Source organism: Hemitrygon akajei, chromosome 5 (genome assembly GCF_048418815.1).
Source record: "Hemitrygon akajei chromosome 5, sHemAka1.3, whole genome shotgun sequence".
NCBI classification, from domain to species: Eukaryota; Metazoa; Chordata; class Chondrichthyes; order Myliobatiformes; family Dasyatidae; genus Hemitrygon; species Hemitrygon akajei.
The window spans coordinates 49,087,129-49,107,888 of NC_133128.1; the positions used below are offsets into that span (position 1 = coordinate 49,087,129).

At 39.4% G+C, this 20,760-nt stretch overlaps 1 protein-coding gene across 2 annotated transcripts in view; it reads left to right on the forward strand.

Moving 5' to 3' along the window:
* slc35a5 (solute carrier family 35 member A5) overlaps positions 1–20,760 on the forward strand; it is a 58,844-nt gene that overhangs the window by 16,662 nt on the left and 21,422 nt on the right. Inside the window, exons 3-5 of one of the 2 annotated variants that reach the window (XM_073045503.1) lie at positions 4,558–4,704; positions 14,418–14,516; positions 17,060–17,193. In XM_073045503.1, coding sequence (XP_072901604.1) covers positions 4,581–4,704; positions 14,418–14,516; positions 17,060–17,193 — 357 coding nt within the window. In that variant the 5' untranslated portion in view covers positions 4,558–4,580. The remainder of the gene's footprint in view (positions 1–4,557; positions 4,705–14,417; positions 14,517–17,059; positions 17,194–20,760) is intronic. The other variant, XM_073045504.1, reaches the window with a different exon arrangement.

Sequence of the window (20,760 nt, forward strand, 5' to 3'; positions counted from 1 at the left end):
ATAAGTTGCTGCCCCGATTAATTGGAATCTATTGTAGTTTAAAGGGAGTTTAATAGTTAAGGGAAGCAGACATTTGTTCCTCAGCTGTAGACATGATTTCAGGCATTATAAATCCTTCTTCATACCACAGAGTTGAGGATATTAGTGAGCCACTGCAGAAATATCTGGAGACAGATGGTGAACAGCCATCTTTTGATCTTCGTTGGTACCAATAACACTGGACAACAAATTTTTTTCACTAGTGTTGCTTCCTCAGAATTTTTTTTGTTTATGATAGACTGCTTGAAGATGAACACAAATATAATTTCAGACTACTTGTATCACGTAGGAATTTGGAGAAACAAGAAATTAACTTTTATTGAATATAATGTGTTTAATTGCATAATGGTGCTGATGCTTTGCAATAGTTCAACTAAATTAAAAATATTTTGTTAATGATTTTCATTTGTACTCAGTGTCTGAGGCTTCTCGCTTAAGTGTCCAACAATAATTCGCCAGCATTGATGGATTCCAGTTGCCCTGGTATCTTTTTTCCATGACCACATTGTCCTGGTGAAATCTTTCAACATGCTTGTGTTACGAACCCCGTAACTGGGTGACTTACCAGTAAAGATAGAGACGTCTGTTGAAGTCTGATGATACTATTTTTAACAGTATTTATTAGTAAAAATACACAAAAATAATATCAATGCAAATATACAGATAATATACGTCGTCAATACTAAACCTAAAAGTGCGGGTATAATAATAATCAATAAGAAATAAGCTCTATCGTTGTCTAGGGGATAATGTATTGTCCGATGGAAATATAAAGTTCACTGCAGTTCCACAAGCTGCCGTCTTTTGGTTATCGCTGTGTTGCACTTTGGTGGAGAGAGAGAGATTAGGAGAAAAACTTGCCGGCTTTCCTTTATGATTTTGATCCGTCAGGTGTCTCGTTGTCATGGCCGTTCAAGTGTGACCTCTCCTTTAACTAAACCGTTCTTCCGTGGTGAGCTCGCCACCCAGGCAAGGGAGGACGCACACGAGCCCTCACTGGCTGTCGCTATGAAACGCTGTCACGGGATTTCTAGCGTTTCTCCTGGTGCGTCTAAAGGGGTGTTCCCCAGACCCCTCTTTTATCCTTACTCACGGGGTCTCAGATGTCAATCAGGTTGGGATGATGCAATCCCTCAACCAGACCACTCTGGTTGTCCCCTGAGGGGTTTCAATGAATAGTACAGTACTCAATACACAATTCCTTCTCCAAGAGACAATAGCAGTAGTCAGTGGTTCCGTTCCGCTGATGTCAGGACACATTCCAACCCTTGTGTATTCTGCATCTCCCTCTCTCATGATGTGTCTCTCTCTCCCATTTCCTGGGTCTCAGACCCGAAATAATAGCGATCTTGCAATTCTCAAAAAGGAGGGGGCGACTTTGTACCCTTCGGCCCCTCAGAGTTGCTTCACATTCATAACACTTGTCACTAACAGCACCAAGATTTGCAGGGAAGAAGTCTAAATGAGAATGCAGAAAATGAATCTTTAGTGACAGGTTGCATTTCATGGTTTTATGTAGTTTGGTGCTCTGTAGATGCCGAGAAAAATTTCAACAACTTTCTTAAATGCCTTCCATGTGATTATCTCCGGTCCCACTAGAAATTCTTCAAGTTGCCTGTCATTAATGACCTGTTTGATTTGTGGACCAACAAAAATGCTTTCCTTAATCTTGGCATCAGTTATTCTGGGAAGCATCTGTCTCAAATATCAAAATCCTTCATAGAAATTTTTGTGCCTGGTGATAGCAAATTCCATCCTTACATCCTGAACCCAATAATTATTACTAAAACCTCTCCTGCCATGCAGCAGCCGTGCCGCCTAAGCATGCCCAAGCATGCCTAGACAAGATAGGAAACTTTCCAGCTTACATTGTAGGCAACATTTTAGTTGACTTGAATTATGAATTGAAATAATAAACATAAGTTTATTAAAAAATGGTGAGTGATAGGGAAATTTCATGGTGATTTTCATGATCAGTAGCCCAAAATTCATGAGATACACCGAAAGGTATCCAGGAAGCAAAATCTTTGTTGTCCAGTGTGACATAAGCAGAAAACAGAATGAGGATATGCAGGTAAATTTTAAGATAAAAAACAGACCAAGAAGGTAGTAATCTCCATTTGCAGTCTGGTGCACAACATAGGGAGTATAGAGATAGGAGGTTAGCACAAATCAATGTGTGACTAAAGAGATGACACTGATGGAGAACTTTGTTTCTGGGGTATTGTGGGTTCTAGGGAATTGGGATCTGTACAAGACAGATGATGACACTATAACAGAAGTGAGATCAATGGGCCTTTGGATTTGCTTGCATAATTGGGAATGTTTTAAACTAATTTGATAATAATGATGGGCACAATAAGGCAGTGCTAGAAAGAGGCAAGAATGATTGGGAGAGTCATATTATCTAAGCAAGAAATAAAGTACCAAGGTAGGTTTAGACTGTAGTTATGTTGGCTGAAGTGTACTGAACAAGGTTGGGGAGCTGCCAGACAATTAACCGCTATTGATCACAATGCTGTGGCAGAACAGAACTAGATATTCCTCGATACAAAATATTCTGGAAAATAAGGAAAAGAAGACAGGTGTCAGAATGCCCTTATTGATTGCATTCCTGTTCAAAAAAAAAAATAGAAACTATACAAAGGTTTTATAGAGGGCTCAGAAGATACTCACTAAAATGAGTCCAGGAGTGAGGTCAGTTACATGAACTGAATAGAAAAGCCAGGATTATTCTGCCTACCAAAGAAAAGATCAATTTATGATCAAGGTACTTAAAATCATGAAGGTTACAGAAAAAGAAAAGCTATTGTTATTGACAGGTCAGGAATCAGGGTATGTAGAAAGAAGGTCTACAAAATGAACCAAAACTAAAGTGAAACAAATGCAAGAAAAGATTGGTGCCTGGAATGTACTGGCAGAGATAGTAGTGGAGGCAGATTGAACTCTAACACGCACAAGGAAGCTGGTTAAATGTACTAAAGGAAATAAATTACAGGGTGATGGGGAGAGTGGGGCTGTTTGGATTGCTTTTATATTGATTTGAAACTGTCTCAATCTGCCAGATAGCCTCCATTCATGTTATAACCATCCTGTGGTTCTATTTTTGACAAATAAATTTATTTCCCTAAGTTATTAGATACTGTCATTTATGTGTGACTATAATAGATTACAATATAAGGATGATATAAAGCTATCTGCTGATTTGTTTTTAGTGAAGACTCACTTTCACTAACGGTGGTTGGTACAGATAAAAGACAATTCAATAGCTAAAGATCAATAAAGTCAATTTTGCTTCAGAAAGGGCTTCACTTTGACAGAAGAATAGTAAACTGTGCATTCTGTTATGTACGGCAGGGATGACATGGCAGTGTAGTGGTTAGTGAAACACCTTACAGCACTCGTGATTAGTAATTGGAGTTCAACTCCTGCCACTGTCTGTAAGGAATTTGTACCTCTCTGCATGATCGTGTGGGTTTCCTCCAGGTGCTCCATTTTCTTCTTAGATCCCAAAGACATACAAGTTAGGGTTAGTAAGTCGTAAGCATGCTATGTTGGCATCAGAAGCATGCTGACACTTGTAGGCTGTCCCCAGTACATCCTTGGATTGTGTTGGTCATTCGTTGATGCAAATGAAACATTTCACAGTACGCTTCAATATACATGTGATAAATAAAGCTGATCTTTATATTTAAAGAATAGTGCTGACACACAGCATACCAGATAACACCAGAATTGATTTAGATATCTAATTATTTATGTTATCTTTTGAAGTCATTTATTTCTAATGACACGTGCCAATAAGAATATTAACTTCCCTCGTGATGTTTATAAAATCCTGTTTTGTATCAACTTTTCCAACTTAAATTAGTGACCTTCCCAAATGTTGGTGCTTTAAACGTGATGGACTTATGCAGACGTCACAACATTACATTTATATGGTCTATAGGTGCCAGTTAAACAATTACAGAAAATAATGAATAATAGAGTATAATGTAATTACAAGCTATGTGTATTATGATGCTGACACGAGTGAATCTGCAGATGCTGGAAATAAATAAAAACACAAAATGCTGGCAGAACTCAGCAGGCCAGACAGCATCTATGGGAGGAGGTAGTGACAATGTTTCGGGCTGAAACCCTTCATCAAGAGGCTCCTGATTTTGTATTTTTGTGTTTGTATTATGATGCTAGTGGTTATTGGGTTGAATCATATCTCGCTGTAAAATTCCCAGTTCCTCAGCAAGGAAAACACTTAAGATTCCTGTGTTCAATCAGACTAACATGTATTTCAGTATAAACCAAAGAACAAGGATTTAGAAACTTATTTGGTCTGGATAGTTTAGTAACTTAAGTTGTCGTTGTGTATCAAATAACTCATATGGTTTAGTAACTTAAATTGCTGTGTATCAAATAACTTGCATTCTGAATCTTCTTTAAGATTGAATTGTGTAACTGTGTTTTTCATTGGCAACTTCTTTAGTTAATAAGTTCTTTTCTGTATTTTGTCATTTACAGGTGACAAAAGACCAGAGTCGGAAATGGGAACCAAATGTTGTGCTTTCTCATGTTCCCGCTCATTGGGGTATACACTGACGCTGGTTGCATTGTATGTCATCCTCGGCTGCAGTCGGATTCTCCTAATGAAGTTTTCTGCCAATGATGGTGCCCAAACTTTTCTATATTTTTCTAATCACAAAATCCTAATTTCCACTTTAGCCTTATGAGATTTATTTTTATTCTGGCTACCAGTTCAGTTGATTATCATTTAAAATGGAGGAAGTGGGGGTGAATTTTTGCAAGATGGTTGGGGGGGGGGAAATGACCCACAATTATGGAAAATAGAGGGTTTGTATACACTTTTAAAACTCTTCCAGCCATCAGTCAAATTGGTGAAAAACCTGCTGTAGAATGCAACACAGTTAAAGGAGGCCACCCAAGGCAGATCTCTGCATTCAGGAAAGTTTAGGATTCAATTAGATATCGTAAGGAAGAGGGAAAAGGCCTGGGTACAGTGAAACAGAGTTTGATGGGAGAAACAATGGGTAGTGAATGTTGCCTCCCTCATGCCAGGGTCAGGAATGTCTTGGATTGGGTCCACAGTATCCTAAAGGGGAAGGGTGAACAGCCAGAAGTCTGGGTACATATTGGTACTAAAGACATAGGTGGGAAAACTGAGGTGGTCCTCCCTAAAGAGAAAATTTAGGGAGCTAGGTAGAAAGCTGAAATGCAGGATCTCCAGGATAGCAGTCTCTGGACTACTGCCTGTGCCGTGCAGCAGTGAAGGTAAGAATAGGATGATTTGGCTGAGAAACGCAGGGGGTCAGGGTTTCAAATTTCTGGATCATTGCGATCTCTTCTGGGGAAGGTATGACTTGTAAAAAAGGGATTGGTTACACTTGAACCCAAGAAGGACCAAAATCCTTGTAGGCAGCTTTGCTAGAGCTGTTGGGGAGGCTTTAAACTAATCTGGCAGGAGGATGGGAACCTAAGTGATTAGGCTGAGGATAAGGCTGTTGGTTTACAAGCAGAGGCAGTGTGTTGATAGACTATCAGAAAAGACAGGTAGATGATAGGGCAAAATTGCAGTCAGTGGGATGAGTTGAGTTGTAAAAGGGGAACAAAATTGAAAAGGGTGACATATACAGGACTGAAGGTGTTAAATTTGAATGTACGCAGCATACAGAATGAGGTAGATGATCTTGTAGTGCAATTAGAATTTGGCAGGTAACGTTGTGGGTGATGGCTGAAAAGATTATAGTTGCGAGCTTAACATCCAAGGATACACATTGTATCGAAGGGACAGGTAGGTAATCAAAGGGGGTGGTGTGGCTCTGTTAGTTAAAAAACAAAATCAAATCTTTAGAGTTGACATAAGATCAGAAGGTGTAGAGTTCTTGTGGATAGAGTTAAGAAACAGCAAGGGTAAAAAGATCCTGATGGGAGTTACATACAGGGCTCTGAACAGTAGCCAGGATGTGGGCTACAAGTTACAATGGGAGGTAGAAAGGGCATGTTAAGAGGGCAATGTTATGATCGTCATGAGGGATTTCCATATGTAGGTAAATAGGAAAATCTGATTGGGACTGGATCACAAGGGAGAGAATTCGTAGAATGCATATAAGATGGCTTTTGAGAGCAGCTTGTGGTTGAGCCCACTAGGGGAATCAGCTATTCTGGATTGGTTGTGTAATGAACCAATTAAGATAAAGAAAATCTTAGGAGGTAGTGATCATAATATGATAGTCTTCACCCTGCTGTTTGAGAGGGAGAAGCTAAAGTCTGATGTATCAGTATTACAAAGGAGTAAATTGAATTACAGAGGCATGAGAAAGGAGCTAGCCAAAGTTGATTGGAATGGGATACTAACAGTGTTGATGACAGAACAGCAATGACTGCAGTTTCAAGAACAACTTGGAAGCCATAGGATAGATACATACCAAAGAAGAAGTAGTATTCTAAAGACAGGATAATGCAACTGTGGTTGACAAGGGAAATCAAAAGCAAAAGAAGGGGCAAATAATAGAGCAAAAAATTAGTGGAAAATTAGAATATTGGAAAAAAGACAACTAAAAGCTGTAAGGGGGAAGGGGAAGATGAAATATGAAGGTAAGTTAGCCAACAGTATCAAAGAGGACAGCAAAAGTTCTTTTCAGATCTATAAAGAGTGAAAGAGGCAAGAGTGGATATTGAACTGCTGGAAAATGACGCCGGAGAAGTAGTAATAGGGGTAAAGAAATGGTGGAAGAACTGAATATGTATTTTGCACTAATCTTCAGTGTGGAAGACACTGGCAATATGCTGGAAGTTTGAGATTGTCAGGGGGTAGAAGTGAGTGTGGTTGCTATTAATAGGGAGAAGGTGCTTGGGAAACTGAAAGGTCTGACGGTATTGTAGATAAGTCACCTGGACCAGATGGACTACAGCCCAGGATTCTGAAAGACATTGCTGAGGAGATTGTGGAGGCATTAATAATGATCTTTCAAGAATCAACAGATTCCAGTGTGGTTCTGGAAGACAGGAAAAGATGTTGGAGTTGATTGTTAAGGATATGGTTTCGGGGTACTTTGAGGACATGAAAAATGGGCCAAAGTCAGCATGGTTTCCTTAAGGGAAAAGTCTTGCCTGACAAATCTTTTGAAAATTTTTGAGGAAATAAAAGGCAGGATTGACAAAGGAGAATTGGTGGATGTTGTGTACTTGTATTTTCAGAAGGCCTTTGACAAGGGCTTGTTATCATGCTTAACAAGATAAGAGCCATGATATTACAGGAAAGACACTAGCATGGTTAGAGCATTGGCTAATTGGCAGAGGCAAAGAGTTGGGAATAAAGGGAGCCTTTCCTGATTGGTGATTAGTGGTGTTCCACAAGGGTTGGTGTTGGGATCACTTCTTTTAACATTGTACAGGCAATCCCCGAGTTACGAATGTCCGACTTATGGACAACTGGTACTTACAAGTGGAGGGAGGAGAACGCCTTCTGCCATTTTAAGTCGGATCACGACACCATCCGCCATTTTAAGTTGTTGCAGTTAACTCTGTGTTGAGTGTGTAACTTTGTATTTGGCTTAAATATTTCTTAGCAAGATTCACCCTGACCCCCCCCCCCTTTTTCCAGTCAGCACCACCCCCACTTGTCCCATTTAAACTTTCTCAGTGCGGGTGGACTTTAGGACCCGGAGCAGCACAAGATCCGCCGCTTGCGGCTGCTGCTGTATCTTTTTTTATTAAGTGTGATCATGAACAATAGCCAGATCAGAAATGCTGATCGTCATCTAGTTCCTAAAAAGAACTCTGATAGGCCAATCAGACGATTCACTGCTGCTCAGCGATAGAACATAAAATCCGCAGTTTTCTGTTCCGTTGACGGAAAACGATCGCGATTGGAAAGAGGTGAAATGCCATCGGTCATTGGAAAAGCTTTAGGCTACAGTTGGTCAATGATCGGAACAACTTTAAAGGATACAGGTAAAGGATAAAGTGAGAATAATGGAGCATGTGAAAGGCCCTATCCGGATGAAAGCTACAATTATTACTAAGCAACGCAGTGGTTTAATTATTGAAATGCATACGTTTCTTAAGTGTTTTATATGCATAGAAAGGTAAAATATATACTATATACTAAGACAAACGTTTGACTAACTGACGCTAAATAATACCGGATGTACCTGTTCCAACTTTCATACAAATCGGACTTAAAGACGGACTCAGGAATGGAACTTGTTCGTAACCCAGAGACTGCCTGTATGTCAGAACCGATGGCTTTGTGGCCAAGATTGTGGATGATACAGATAGGTGGAGGAGCAGATAGTGCTCAGGAAGCAAGGAGGCTGAAGAAGGACTTAGATTAGGAGAATGAGCAAGGATGTGGCAGAATACAGTGTTAGAAAGTGTATGTAATGCAGTTTGGGGGAAGGAATAAAAGCTTGGAGTATTTTCTAAATGGAGAGAAAGTTAAAAAATCTGAAATGCAAAGGGACTTGGGAATCCTCATGCAGAATTCTATAAGTGTTAATTTGCAGTTTGAATTGGTGGTGAAGAAGTTAAATGCAATGTTAGCATTCATTTTGAGAGGACTAGAATATAAAAGCAACGATATGATGCTGAGGTTTTATAAGACACTGGTGAGGCCTTGCTTGGAGTATTGTGAGATGTTCTGGGCCCCTTAAGAAAAGATGTGCTGACATTGGCGAGGTTCCCTGCCTAGCTTTGAACATGTTGCTCTGCAAGGGCAGTGGAGAGTGTTTGTGTAAAGAATCAGAAAACAAAAGCAGTACCTGTATTACTATAGTGGCATCTTAAACGTGATAATAAGAATGAGGAATTGTTGGAAGCAATTGTAAAACAAAGTACATGCTAAGGTTTGGTGCTGTAGCTGTTTAATTAATGTGCAGTAATTTAATTTGTCTGTTGGCAACCACAAAGAATATAGATTCAATTTATATAATGTAAATTAAAGGAGACAACCAATTATTTTGATGTAAATTATCAGTTGGATGGAGAATTAAAGTTTTTTAAAGGAAAAGTTAATATTGATAAGTATTTTCATTAGAGAAGGGGAAAGGAAGAGTACGGTTATGGATCCTTCAATCTATCTGAATCATAGGGGCGAGGTACAGATAGGCACTCCAGCAGTTGCCTCCATCTCTCACGTTTGAGAGCATAGGTGAGTGCCTATGTTGTGGCAAAGCTCTCTTTGGTCCACTCTGCAATGTTGTCTGCCCATTTCTTCCTCTGTCTGCCTCTTTTTATTTTCCCCTGCGCCATTCCCTGAAGAATGGTCTTTGAGACTCCACTTAATCTTGTTATTTGCCATACCATCTCGGTTTCCTGTTCTTTACTGTGAACAGTAGAACTTCATATTGTCTCATGCGCTGGGTGATGGTTCTTCGTACTGTGTCGTTTGAAACATGGTCTGTATATGAGTTGCCAAGGAGCCTTATGAAGTATCTCATTTCTACTGGCTGGATCTTCTTTTGTAGTTCTGCTGTCAAAGTCTATGATTCACATGCATACAAGAAGATGGAGAGCACCAGTGCATGCAGGAGTTTCTACTTGGATCTGAGAATGATGTTATTGTCTCTCCAGATAGTTTAGTTTCGCCAGCATTGCTGTTGTTTGGGCTCCTCAGCTTAGAAGAGATGTGCAGGCATTAGAAAGGGTCTAGAGGAGGTTCACAAGGATGATTCCAGGAATGAAAGGGTTATCATACGAGGAATGTTTGATGGCTCAGGGTCTGTACTCACTGGAATTTACATAGAAATATAGAAAACCTACTGCACAATACAGGCCCTTCGGCCCACAGAGCTGTGCCAAACATGTCCTTACCTGAGAAATTACCTAGGGTTACCCATAGCCCTCTATTTTTCTGAGCTCCATATACTTGTCCAGGAGCCTAATAAAAGACCCTATCGGATTCACCTTCACCGGCGGCCCATTCCACGCACTCACCACTCTCTGCGTAAACAAAAACAAACAAACTAACTTACCCCTGACATCTCCTACTTACCTACTTCCAAACACCTTAAAACTGAGCCCTCTTGTGCTAGCCATTTCAGCCCTGGGAAAAAGCCTTTGACTATCCACACGATCAATACCTCTCATCATCTTACACACCTCCATCAGGTCATCTCTCATCCTCTGATGCTCCAAGGAAAAAGGACTGAGTTCACTCAACCTATTCTCATAAGGCACGCTCCCCAATCCAGGCAACATCCTTGTAAATCTCCTGTGCACCCTTTCTATGGTTTCCACATCAAGGTTCTATATAGCTGCAACATTACCTCTCAGCTCCTAAACTCAATCCCATGATTGATGAAGGCCAATGCACCATATGCTTTATTAACCACAGAGTCAACCTGCTCAGCAGCTTTGACTGTCCTATGGACTCCGACCCCAAGATCCCTCTGATCCTCCACACTGCCAAGAGTCTTAACAGTAATACTATATTCTGTCATCATATTTGACCTACCAAAATGAACCACCTCACACTTATTTGGGTTGAACTCCATCTGCCACTTCTCAGCCAAGTTTTGCATCCTATCAATGTCCCGCTGTAACCTCTGACAGCCCTCCACACTATCCACAACACCTCCAACCTTTGTGTCATCAGAAAATTTACTAACCCATCCCTTCACGTCTTCATCCAGGTCATTTATAAAAATCACGAAGGGTAGAGGTCCCAGAACAGATCCCTGGGGCACACCACTGGTCACTGACCTCCACGCTTTCTGTGGGCAAGCCAGTTCTGGATCCACAAAGCAATTTCTCCTTGGATCCCATGCCTCCTTACTTTCTCAATAAGCCTTGCATGGGGTACATTATCAAATGCCTTGCTGAAATCCATAAACATTACATCACCTGTTCTACCATCATCAATGTGTTTAGTCACATCCTCAAAAAATTCAATCAGGTTCGTAAGGCATGACCTGCCTTTCACAAAGCCATGCTGACTATTCCTAATCATATTATGATTAGGAATTTAGAAGGTTAGGGGGATCCCATTAAAACCTTTTGAATATCGAAAGGCCTAGACAGAGTGGATGTGGAAAGGATGTTTCCCATGGTGGAAGAGCCTAGGACAAGAAGGCACAGCCTCCAGATAGAGGGGCATCCATTCAAAACAAAGATGGGGAGAAATTTCTTTAGCCAGAGGTGGGTGAATTTGTTGCCTCATGCAGCTGTGGAGGCCTGGTCGTTGGGTATATTTAAGGCAGAGTTTGATAGGTTCTTGATTGGACATGGCATCAGAGGTTACGGGGAGAAGGCTGGGAAATGGGCTTAAGGAGGAGGAAAAAAAAGGAATCAGCCGTGATTGAATGGTGAAGCAGACTTGATGGGCCAAATGGCCTAATTCTGCTCCTATGTCTTATAGACCAGGCTTTGATCCTTTTTGTTTGATGATGGGGTCAAGATACTTGAACTGGTTGACAGTCTCTAGTTCTTATCCACTGACTGTGATTTTGATCATGATCGGCTCCTCATCAGCTTGGTTTTCTCTGTGCTGATCTTCATACCATATCTGGTAGATGTATTGTCCAGACAGTTCACAAGGCAAGCCAATTCATCTTAACTTCCTGCAAGCCCATCAATGTCATCGACAAACTTGAGGTCGGTTATGATCTGTCCTCCGATGCTGACTGTGCCAATAAGGAGGACTAGTGACTATTAAGAAAACATTCTCCTATTAGATGTCCTAAGGAATTGTGTTAAGATAGAATGTATAAATTTACACAAGATGACTTCACGTAATACTGTAGACAGTTTTAAATAGCTGACACAGAATACATATTGAAGCTAGTTTAAAAACTAGGCAAAACCTGAGAAAGGAAAAATAGCAGGCTACAGGAAATCTCATAGTCCTAAATTGTTCTTGCAAAGGTAAGCTGGATTCTTATGCACTGTAATGATTCTGATACCCTTTACAGCAAATGTATTATATGGTGACTTCTCAATTTAGAGGGGCCATAAATTATATACATATGCAATAAATAGATAATTTTAGCATGGTCAATTTGAAAATCCACATCAAACATATTAGATTAAGAAATTTGTGTTTATTGTCCCCGAACTAATGTTTTCCCAAGTTGGTAAAAGACCGAGAATTTAAGAACAATACAATTAAGTAGTTTGATTTTTTTTTAAATTGAGCATCAACTGAAATTATTTAAAAATATTGTTGTTATCTTGTTTAACTGTTGCACTGAGATTTTTCCATTAGTAATTCTTATGGACAATTAAGTTTATTCATTCTAAGATTCTTAACTCTGTGACCTATTCATTCCCACCGACCGATCTTCTAGCTGCCACCTAGTGTTCAAATGTAATATTGTCCCAAAAAATCAGGCATGAAATAAAAGTTATGATTGATTTGAATTGGCATATGCACCTTTCCTGTATCACACTTACTTGCAGGTCCATTTGAGCTTGGGGCCATACTGCTAAGGACATCTTATGAACTGAAGTGGCCAGCAAGCAGCAACTAGGTCTCAGGTGCTGCATCCTGCTCCTGCTCTTCGTTTTTGTTGACCTTTTGACATCACTCTGACCAGAATTTTAATAGCAGTTAAATTTAAATGATTTAACATAATGTGTGCCAGAAATTTGATAAATCTTACCTCTACGAACCTTTTATATCAAAACTGTCAACCCTATTCAACTATATAGGATCATGCTGAATACCCCATTCTTCCCTGGCATAAGCCTGCAGGGCTGGGTGTGAAATACATCTATCCCATTGGCCTAGTATGTTCACAGTTCTTTCCAGAACTCATTGCTCAGTCAGTGATGGAAATCAGTTGCATCATTATATGACCGTGAGCTCATTCTTGATTTTTTTGAGGAGAGAGCTGATACTTGCATCACAGTTAGCAGTCAGCTCTTTTAAAAAAAAAGAAAAAAAATCCATGCTAAAGATCAGCAGAATCTAATCTTGGCTTTTTTCATTTTCCTCATTTATATTGATGGAAGATTTAAATTGTTATAACTGAAAATCTCTTACTGACAACAAAGTATAGCAAAAGTATATTGCCGTGTTATTTAGACATAAACTATTTTTCTGATAGAATGAGCATATCACAAATAGGTTTTAGACACTGAGTTAATACAATGTGTATTTGAGTATGTACTAAATAATAATAGAGAGCTGCAATTGCTGATTATCAACCTAAATTATTGATTAAAAATGAGCTTAATTTGTCACATGTACAAGTAAACATACAGTGAAATGCTTTGTTTCGTGTCAATGAGGAACACAGTCCAAATATGTACTGAAAGTAGCCTGCAAATGTCACCAGGCTTCTGCGCCAACATAGCATGCCTACAACTTACTAACCCTGGCCTGAACATCTTTGAAAATGTGGGCGGAAACCAGAACACCCGAGGAGACCCATGTGGTCGCAGGAAGAATGTACAAATTCCCTACAGACAGGAATTGAACCCCAGTCATTGATTGCTAGCATTGTAAACTGTTACACTCACTGCTACACTGCCATGCCATCCTCTATTGAGGAAGTATTATAATCAGTTTGTAGAGTAACTTATTCTAAAGCTGCATAGATGGCTGCTTTGAGCTGCTGGAATGAGTCATGCTTCAGGGGTTAAATATTATAGGTCGTATCATTAAAACTGATTAGAAATCTCAGAAATGAATCCTGTCCTGTCCGGAATTAAACTATGGCATATAGTAAAGACACACATGGAATAGTAAGACAAAGTTTATTAAATTTCAGTTTAAACGTAATTAGGTACAGCTACACTTAATATGTTACATTTCCTAAAGTTTTAGGAGTAATTGCTAATTTGAAGTCAAATCAATTGTCTGGCAGTAACCAGTCTGTTTCTTTAGAGTGTTTGGTTGTCTCTACACATACATTTTAACTTTGAGTCTATTCCAAACATGTTTTCTTGGGGGGGGGGGGGGGGGGGAGTTTACAGTGCTGATATTATCCATTACACTTTAAGTGACTCGGATAATTTATGTTTCTATTTGTTCATGGCCAGATCTTGCAAGACATGAAATCTGTGTCAAAAGTCTTAATAGAATTTGCATGTCATGGATGAATAAGGATATAACTTGAAAGGTGCAAGAATCGTTGTAGGCAGCTTAAAAGAGCCTCTACCACTTACGCTGCAGGTTCACGAACATTGAGGCAATAATGGTTTATTGTAAAATTATGTACTTGCACATCCTTTTCAGAGGATAACTAAGTTTTGATTTTGAAATCTGCAAGTAAAGCATAATACTGATTAATTGCTGAGCTATTACTGATCAGCATTTTTGTTGCTCAGAACAGTTTTTTGTTAAATTCTCAAATTGAGAACTCTTATTGACTGTACAGTTTTTGATAACTAATCCAAATCCTTTTTAAATTTCTCAGAGAATAAGTACAACTACCTACCAGCCACAGTGAATGTATGTGCAGAGACTGTAAAACTGGTATTTTGTTGCATTCTAGCACTACGAGTTATAATAAAAGGTGAGTTTAAATGTCAGTCTTTATTCCAGTATTACTGTGTGGTTATCGTATAGGTGTTTCGAGGATTAGTGCAGGACATTTAGTTGACTAAGTAATGTGAAACAAGAAAATATCCCATTTATTAAATCAGTGCTTTCCATCGTTTTGTTATAGTGGAGAAAACATGATAGATCAAAAGTTAGCTGATGAGCTGGCTTCAAACAGCACAAGAGTACTTTTAGCAATAAATATTATGAGGGCCAAGTTATTGGAGAAACTAAATGCAGTAAAGGCAGACAAATTGGCATGCCTTAATGGCCTGCAACCTGAGGGTTTTAAAGGAAGCATCTGCAGAGTAGCAGAGCAATTGATTGAACTTCGGTTCTGAAAGATACCAGAGGTTGAAAAATTGCTAATATGATTCAATTACTCCAGAAGGAAGGAAGGCAAAAGACAAGCACATGTAGTTCTATAAAGTTAATATCTGCAGACAGAAGAGATTGCAGATAATGGAATCTGGAGCAACAAACAAAATGCTGCAGGAACTCACCAGATCAGCAAGTATAAACACAAAAGATTCTGCAATGCTAGAAATCCAGAGCAACACACACACACACAAACACACAATGCTGGAGGAGTCACAAAGTATTTGTGGAGGGAAATGGACAGTCAACATTTTGATCAAGAGTCTTCATCTGTTCTGAAAGATAGAACGGAGGTAGACAGTAGAGAGTGGTGAAGGGAACTGGTGGAGCAAACTCTATGAGGTTATGCTGGTTATCTCAGTCCAGATGAAGGATATCAGTATGAAATATAGGCTGTCCATTTCCCTCCACGGATGCTGCCTGATCCATTTGAGTTTCTCCAGCATTTTGTTTGTAGCTATAATCAGAATAAATGGCTTCTGTTCATGTTAACAGGATATAACAAATGGAGTGTACCAAGGATCTGTTCTTAACCCTTGAATTTACAATTTATATTAATGACTTGGAGGAGGAAACAGAAAAAGGATCCAAGTTTGCCGACGACATGAAAACGGATTGGAAGATGTGTTGCAATGGGGATATTTGCAATAAGATAGAGAAATGCTGAATGAGTGGGTCAAAATTTGTAAAATGAAGTTTAATGTAGGAAAGTGTGAAATCTTGCACTTCAGTAAGAGAATCCAAAGGCAGATTATTATCTAAGTGGAGAAAGATTGCAAAAAAGCAAAATAGAGAGGAATGTATACAAATCACAGAAAGTTAGCAGCAGGTGGAGCCTGTAGCCTCTATTGCAAGAAAGTTGAAGTTTGGAAATATCAAAGTATTGATACAATTGCACAAAATACTGGTGAAACCATACTTTGAGCACTGTGACAGTTTAGGTCCCCTTATTTAAGAAAGGATATATTAGCATTGGAAGCTGTCCAGAAGAGATTTTCTAGGCTAATTCCTGGGTTGAGAGGTTTGTTCTGTCGTGAATGCCAAAAGAAGTTATACAGTATATTCCTTGGAGATTAGAAGAATGAGAAGTGATCTTAATTGAGACAGAAGATTCTTAGGAGTACAACGGGATGGATGTCAAGATGTTTCCACTAGTGGGGAAAATGGACATGGTTGGAAGATTTGGGTTTAGTAATTTAAAACAAATTCGTAGGAAGACAAAGCACATATAACTATAGCTCTATTGAATTTCTGGAGGTGAGCCTCTGGAATTTTGTACTCAGAAAGTTTGAGAAAGCTAGATCATTGAAAATATTTAAAAAGGGAGTAGATACATTTTCGGAAGATCAGAGTATTGAGCACTGTGGTGGAACTGGCATAGAGGAGATGAGGCCTTGGCAGATCAGCTAAGATCATATTGAACAATGGGCCAGGTTTAAGAAGCCAAGTAGCCTACTAACTACTAATTAGTTCTGATCCATACAGGAAAAAAATGAGTTATGTGAAGCTGTTGAATTCAATATTTAATCCTAAAATCTAATTTTGATTCTAAATTACAATACTTGAGTTCTAAATTTTTCCACCAAAACCCTGTTTTGGAGATTGCCCTAATCTGCTCCCCAAAATTACCTGCCCCTCCACCTATCTACGAATCATCCATAAACTTGGTCACAAAGCATTGTCGGAGCATTTTTTTAAAGATCTTATTCTTCTAAACTCTAGAGAAGTACAGACCCAATCTAAGACAACTCTTCCTACCTGAGAAATCAATCTAGTAAGCATTCTCTGCACTGCCTTCAATGCAAGTGTACCCTCAAATTTCAGACTTACTCTCTTTAAAGCTGTGTTGTTAAACTTCCCTATGTTTATATTCCATCTGCCTTGTCTTCTGAAATAATTACTGTACCTGCATTTAACTTCTGGTGTTTCAAGTACAAGAACGCAATGATCGCTTAGTGTCATTCAAGGAACTGCCATGAATACATCACATTTTCATTCTCAAAAATATCTGATGTGTCAGTTTGATCTAATGAAGATTAAAGTTTACTCCTGTTAATGCATTTGTTTGCCATATTCTTGATTAATACTGAAAAAATAATGTTTTATAATTAATGAAAAGGATACTCTTTTTCTTTTCAGAAGGTCGGACTTGCCAGGATTTGAAATGTTCCTCTTGGCGCAGCGTTTTTCAACTTATGAAATGGTCTGTTCCAGCACTTCTCTACTTTGTGGATAACTTAATTATCTTCTATGTGTTGGTCTACCTCCAGCCGGTAAGTTGAAACTACATTGGGATGACAGAAGGTATATGTTTTTTGAATTTATGTTCAGTTATTGAAAACCCAAGCTCCTCATCCATTAGCTCAGCTTCCAATATCTTGAAACAGTATCTCATTATTTTATCTGCTTTGTGAGCCCTAGTCATATACAAAAATGAGAAATTTCCAACATTAGCACAAACTATTTTGAAGTGATTTGTATCATCTTTAGTCAGAAAAGGTACTTTAGATTAGGTATTAAACTTGGATCAAAAACATCACAGTTGAAAGATGAAATCCCTCATTCTACCTGTTAAAGATTCAATGTGGAATAAATATTAATAGTCAGAAGTTGAAAATTTGTCCAAATTTGGTTGGAAACTTATTTTTGGAATAAGTTTGGACACTGCAAAGAAGTCTTTGCAATTGTTATAATCTTACCATTTGTAACCTGGAAGTGATTTATTTTGAAACTGGGTGATCAAAATCAATTTCTGTCTAGTATCCTACACATTGTGTGAAACATAAAATTTGCTCAAAATTGGGCTCTCACTAGTATCTGCTACCCATAACAGCAAATCTCATTGATTTATATTAGCACCCTATCAACTCAGGAGTCACCCTTGACAGATGCCTCACTTTCAAGAACCACATCAATAAGACAAAGGCAAAAGTGAGCGCACGAAACAACATCCTGAATAAGGTCACTAACACAAATTGGGGAGCAAGCTCAAAAACATTGCAATCCAGTGCACTTGCTCTTTGCTATTCCACTGCCGAATACGTCTGTCCGGCATGGGAAAGATCTACTCATGCTAAGAAGATGGATGCCATTCTGAAAGCAAGCTGCCGACTTATCACAGGTTGTTGAAAAACCAACAAACACCAACAGCCTATATATCCTGGTGAGTATCGCTCCCCTTGATTATAAGAATGGTAGCCAGCAGGAAAGAAGGACTCCGTCAAACATCAGATGAGAGGCACCCTCTACATGGTCATACACCTACACCCAGCCACCTAAAGTCAAGGAAGAGCTTCATGAACAGTGTTGTTCCATTACAATCAACCCCATCTGAAGCCCACATCGCCTTGTGGAAAGACAGCTCACCAGTCTCAAACAGTCCCCAAACTATGGAAATTTCACCGGATGAAAGCCTTCCCCCAAGAGCTAATTGCAAATGGGCAACCTGGAAGTGGCTTAACAGACTTGGGACTGGTGTAAGTCGTTCAAAGGTGTCACTAAGCAAATGGGGATATACAACCAGCCGGACAACTTTTAAATGTGGAACTGAGCCACAAACTGCAACATCTCCTACAATGCCCATCGCTAGAGGAACCCTGTACTGTTGCAGATCTTGCCGAGTTCAACAACATGGCGCAAAAATGTCCAGTTTTGGCTGGGCCATGTAGGGACTGTCTGTGGACACAATAAGAAGAAGAAGCTCCTAATTGTCAGCATAGAACATTGAACAGTACAGTACAACAACAGGTCCTTTGGCCCACAATGTCTGTGTTGACCATGATGCTGAGTTAAAATTTCCACTGTCTGTGCGAGATCAATATTCCTCCATTCCCTGCATGTTCATGTACCTGTCCAAATGCTAACCGTCCAAACATTACTATCTTGTCTGTGTCCACCACTGGCCTTGGCAGCACGATCCATACATTTACCAGTCTGTGTTTAAAGAAAAATAACCCTGCAAATCTTCTTTAAACTTTCTCCCTCTCATATTAAAGGTGGAAAGAGTCTCTGACCTTCTACCCTACCTGTACTTGTCATGATTTTAGAAGTCTTTGTCAGATTTACCCTCAACATTTTACTGAGTGTCACAGAACCATACAGCATCAAAAACACAGGTCATTCAGCCTGTTATGTCCATGTGAACCTGAACTAAAAAAGTTATGCTTTGTGTTTTGCCTTTTTCTGACTTACTGTTTAAACCACCACCTCAAATTCTATAGTTCTCTTGTCCATTCTCTTTCTATCCCTCTGGTATTAGTGACCATGACATATTTTCTGCATTATTAAAATACATAGATGGGGCAAATGCAAACACAAAGTAAGATGGAATAAGGTTCGCTGACTGATGTACTTTAGCATGTTGTAAAATTTACTGTAGGTAGAGCTGAATGTTTCTGATATAAGCAAACATTCGGGTAATCTAATCAAAGTGAAGGAAAAAAGATCAGAATCAGATTTACCTTAAACTATATGAGAGTATTTCTTAAGTTGTACAGCAGGAATGGTAGATAGCACAAAATAACTTCATGGCAAAACTCTAATGTGCAGCCTCTACAAGGGATAAAAGTTTACTGGCAATTTAGTAATGTTGAATCCATACTAAAGCTGTTGAGCAGTCATTCCATCCAATTAAGCAGTAAATAGGAATAAAATCAAAACCAAGACCACTTTATCAAAATAATATTACTTACTTAATTCCCATTACACCCCTGGCATTTAGGGTAGCAATGAAGGCCCTCCATCTCTAGCATCCTTCATCATGTCAGTAGCTTCCTGTCAGGTTTCGCTGCTGTCAGCCATGTAAGCCTTAGTTGGGGTCTCAGGAATACCGTCGCACTCAGATGTAGAAGGGTTCTTCATTGCTGCTTCCATAACAGTTTTATTTACCAGTCAGGGTTATTAGCCCTGAGCTGAAACCCCAAACACGGAGAACCGGTGGACCATTCTTAGTCTGGCCTCTAGTTTTTGATCTTTCTGGCATGAGTGACCTATCAAGATTCTAAGCATAAAGCCCTGACTCCAGCCAACAGAGCTCTCTGGGTTATTGAGGCATGTAAGCTTCCAAACCACGACAAGGTGTGATATTCTTGGAGGAAAATAATATTGCTGCTCAGATAAGAAATAAGAACAAATAATTGTGATAAGAATCCTTCAGTACATGAGGGCAGCCTTTAGGAGGGTGAATCCACAAAAACGATCTTGCTCAGTTGGTGTACCCTGCTGAGTAGTGAAGATCTGTGTTAATCATCTGGCTGAAGTGTTTATGGGTATCTTCAACCACTCGCTTTGGACATCTGCTTCAAGCAGGCTTCCATTGTACTGGTGCCCATGAAGAACTTGGTAACCTGCCTTAATGCACTTACATCACTGTGAAGAAATGCTTTGAGAGGTTGGTCATGAAGCTTATCAACCGTTGCCTGAGGAGTGACCTGGACCCACTCCAATTTGCCTACCATCTCAAAGGGTCAACAGCAGATGCCATTTCATTGTCTCTTCACTCAGCTCTGCAACAGCTGCACAGTGCATCAGAATATTTTTCATTGGCTACAACTCAGCGTTAAACACTTGAAATTCATCATTAAGCTCCAAAACCTGGGCCTCAGAATTTCCCTCTGCAACTAGACGTACAGACTCATTTTCAAGGACTCTTTACAACCTATGTTCTCAATATTATTTGTTTTTATTTGCATATTTTCTCTTCTTTTGCACATTGGTTATTTGTTAGTCTTTATTCAGTTTATTTAGAGATACAGCATGGAATGGACCTTTTCCAGCCCAATGAGCCGCACGGCCCAGCGACCCACCTATTTAACCCTAGCCTAAACACTGGACAATTTACA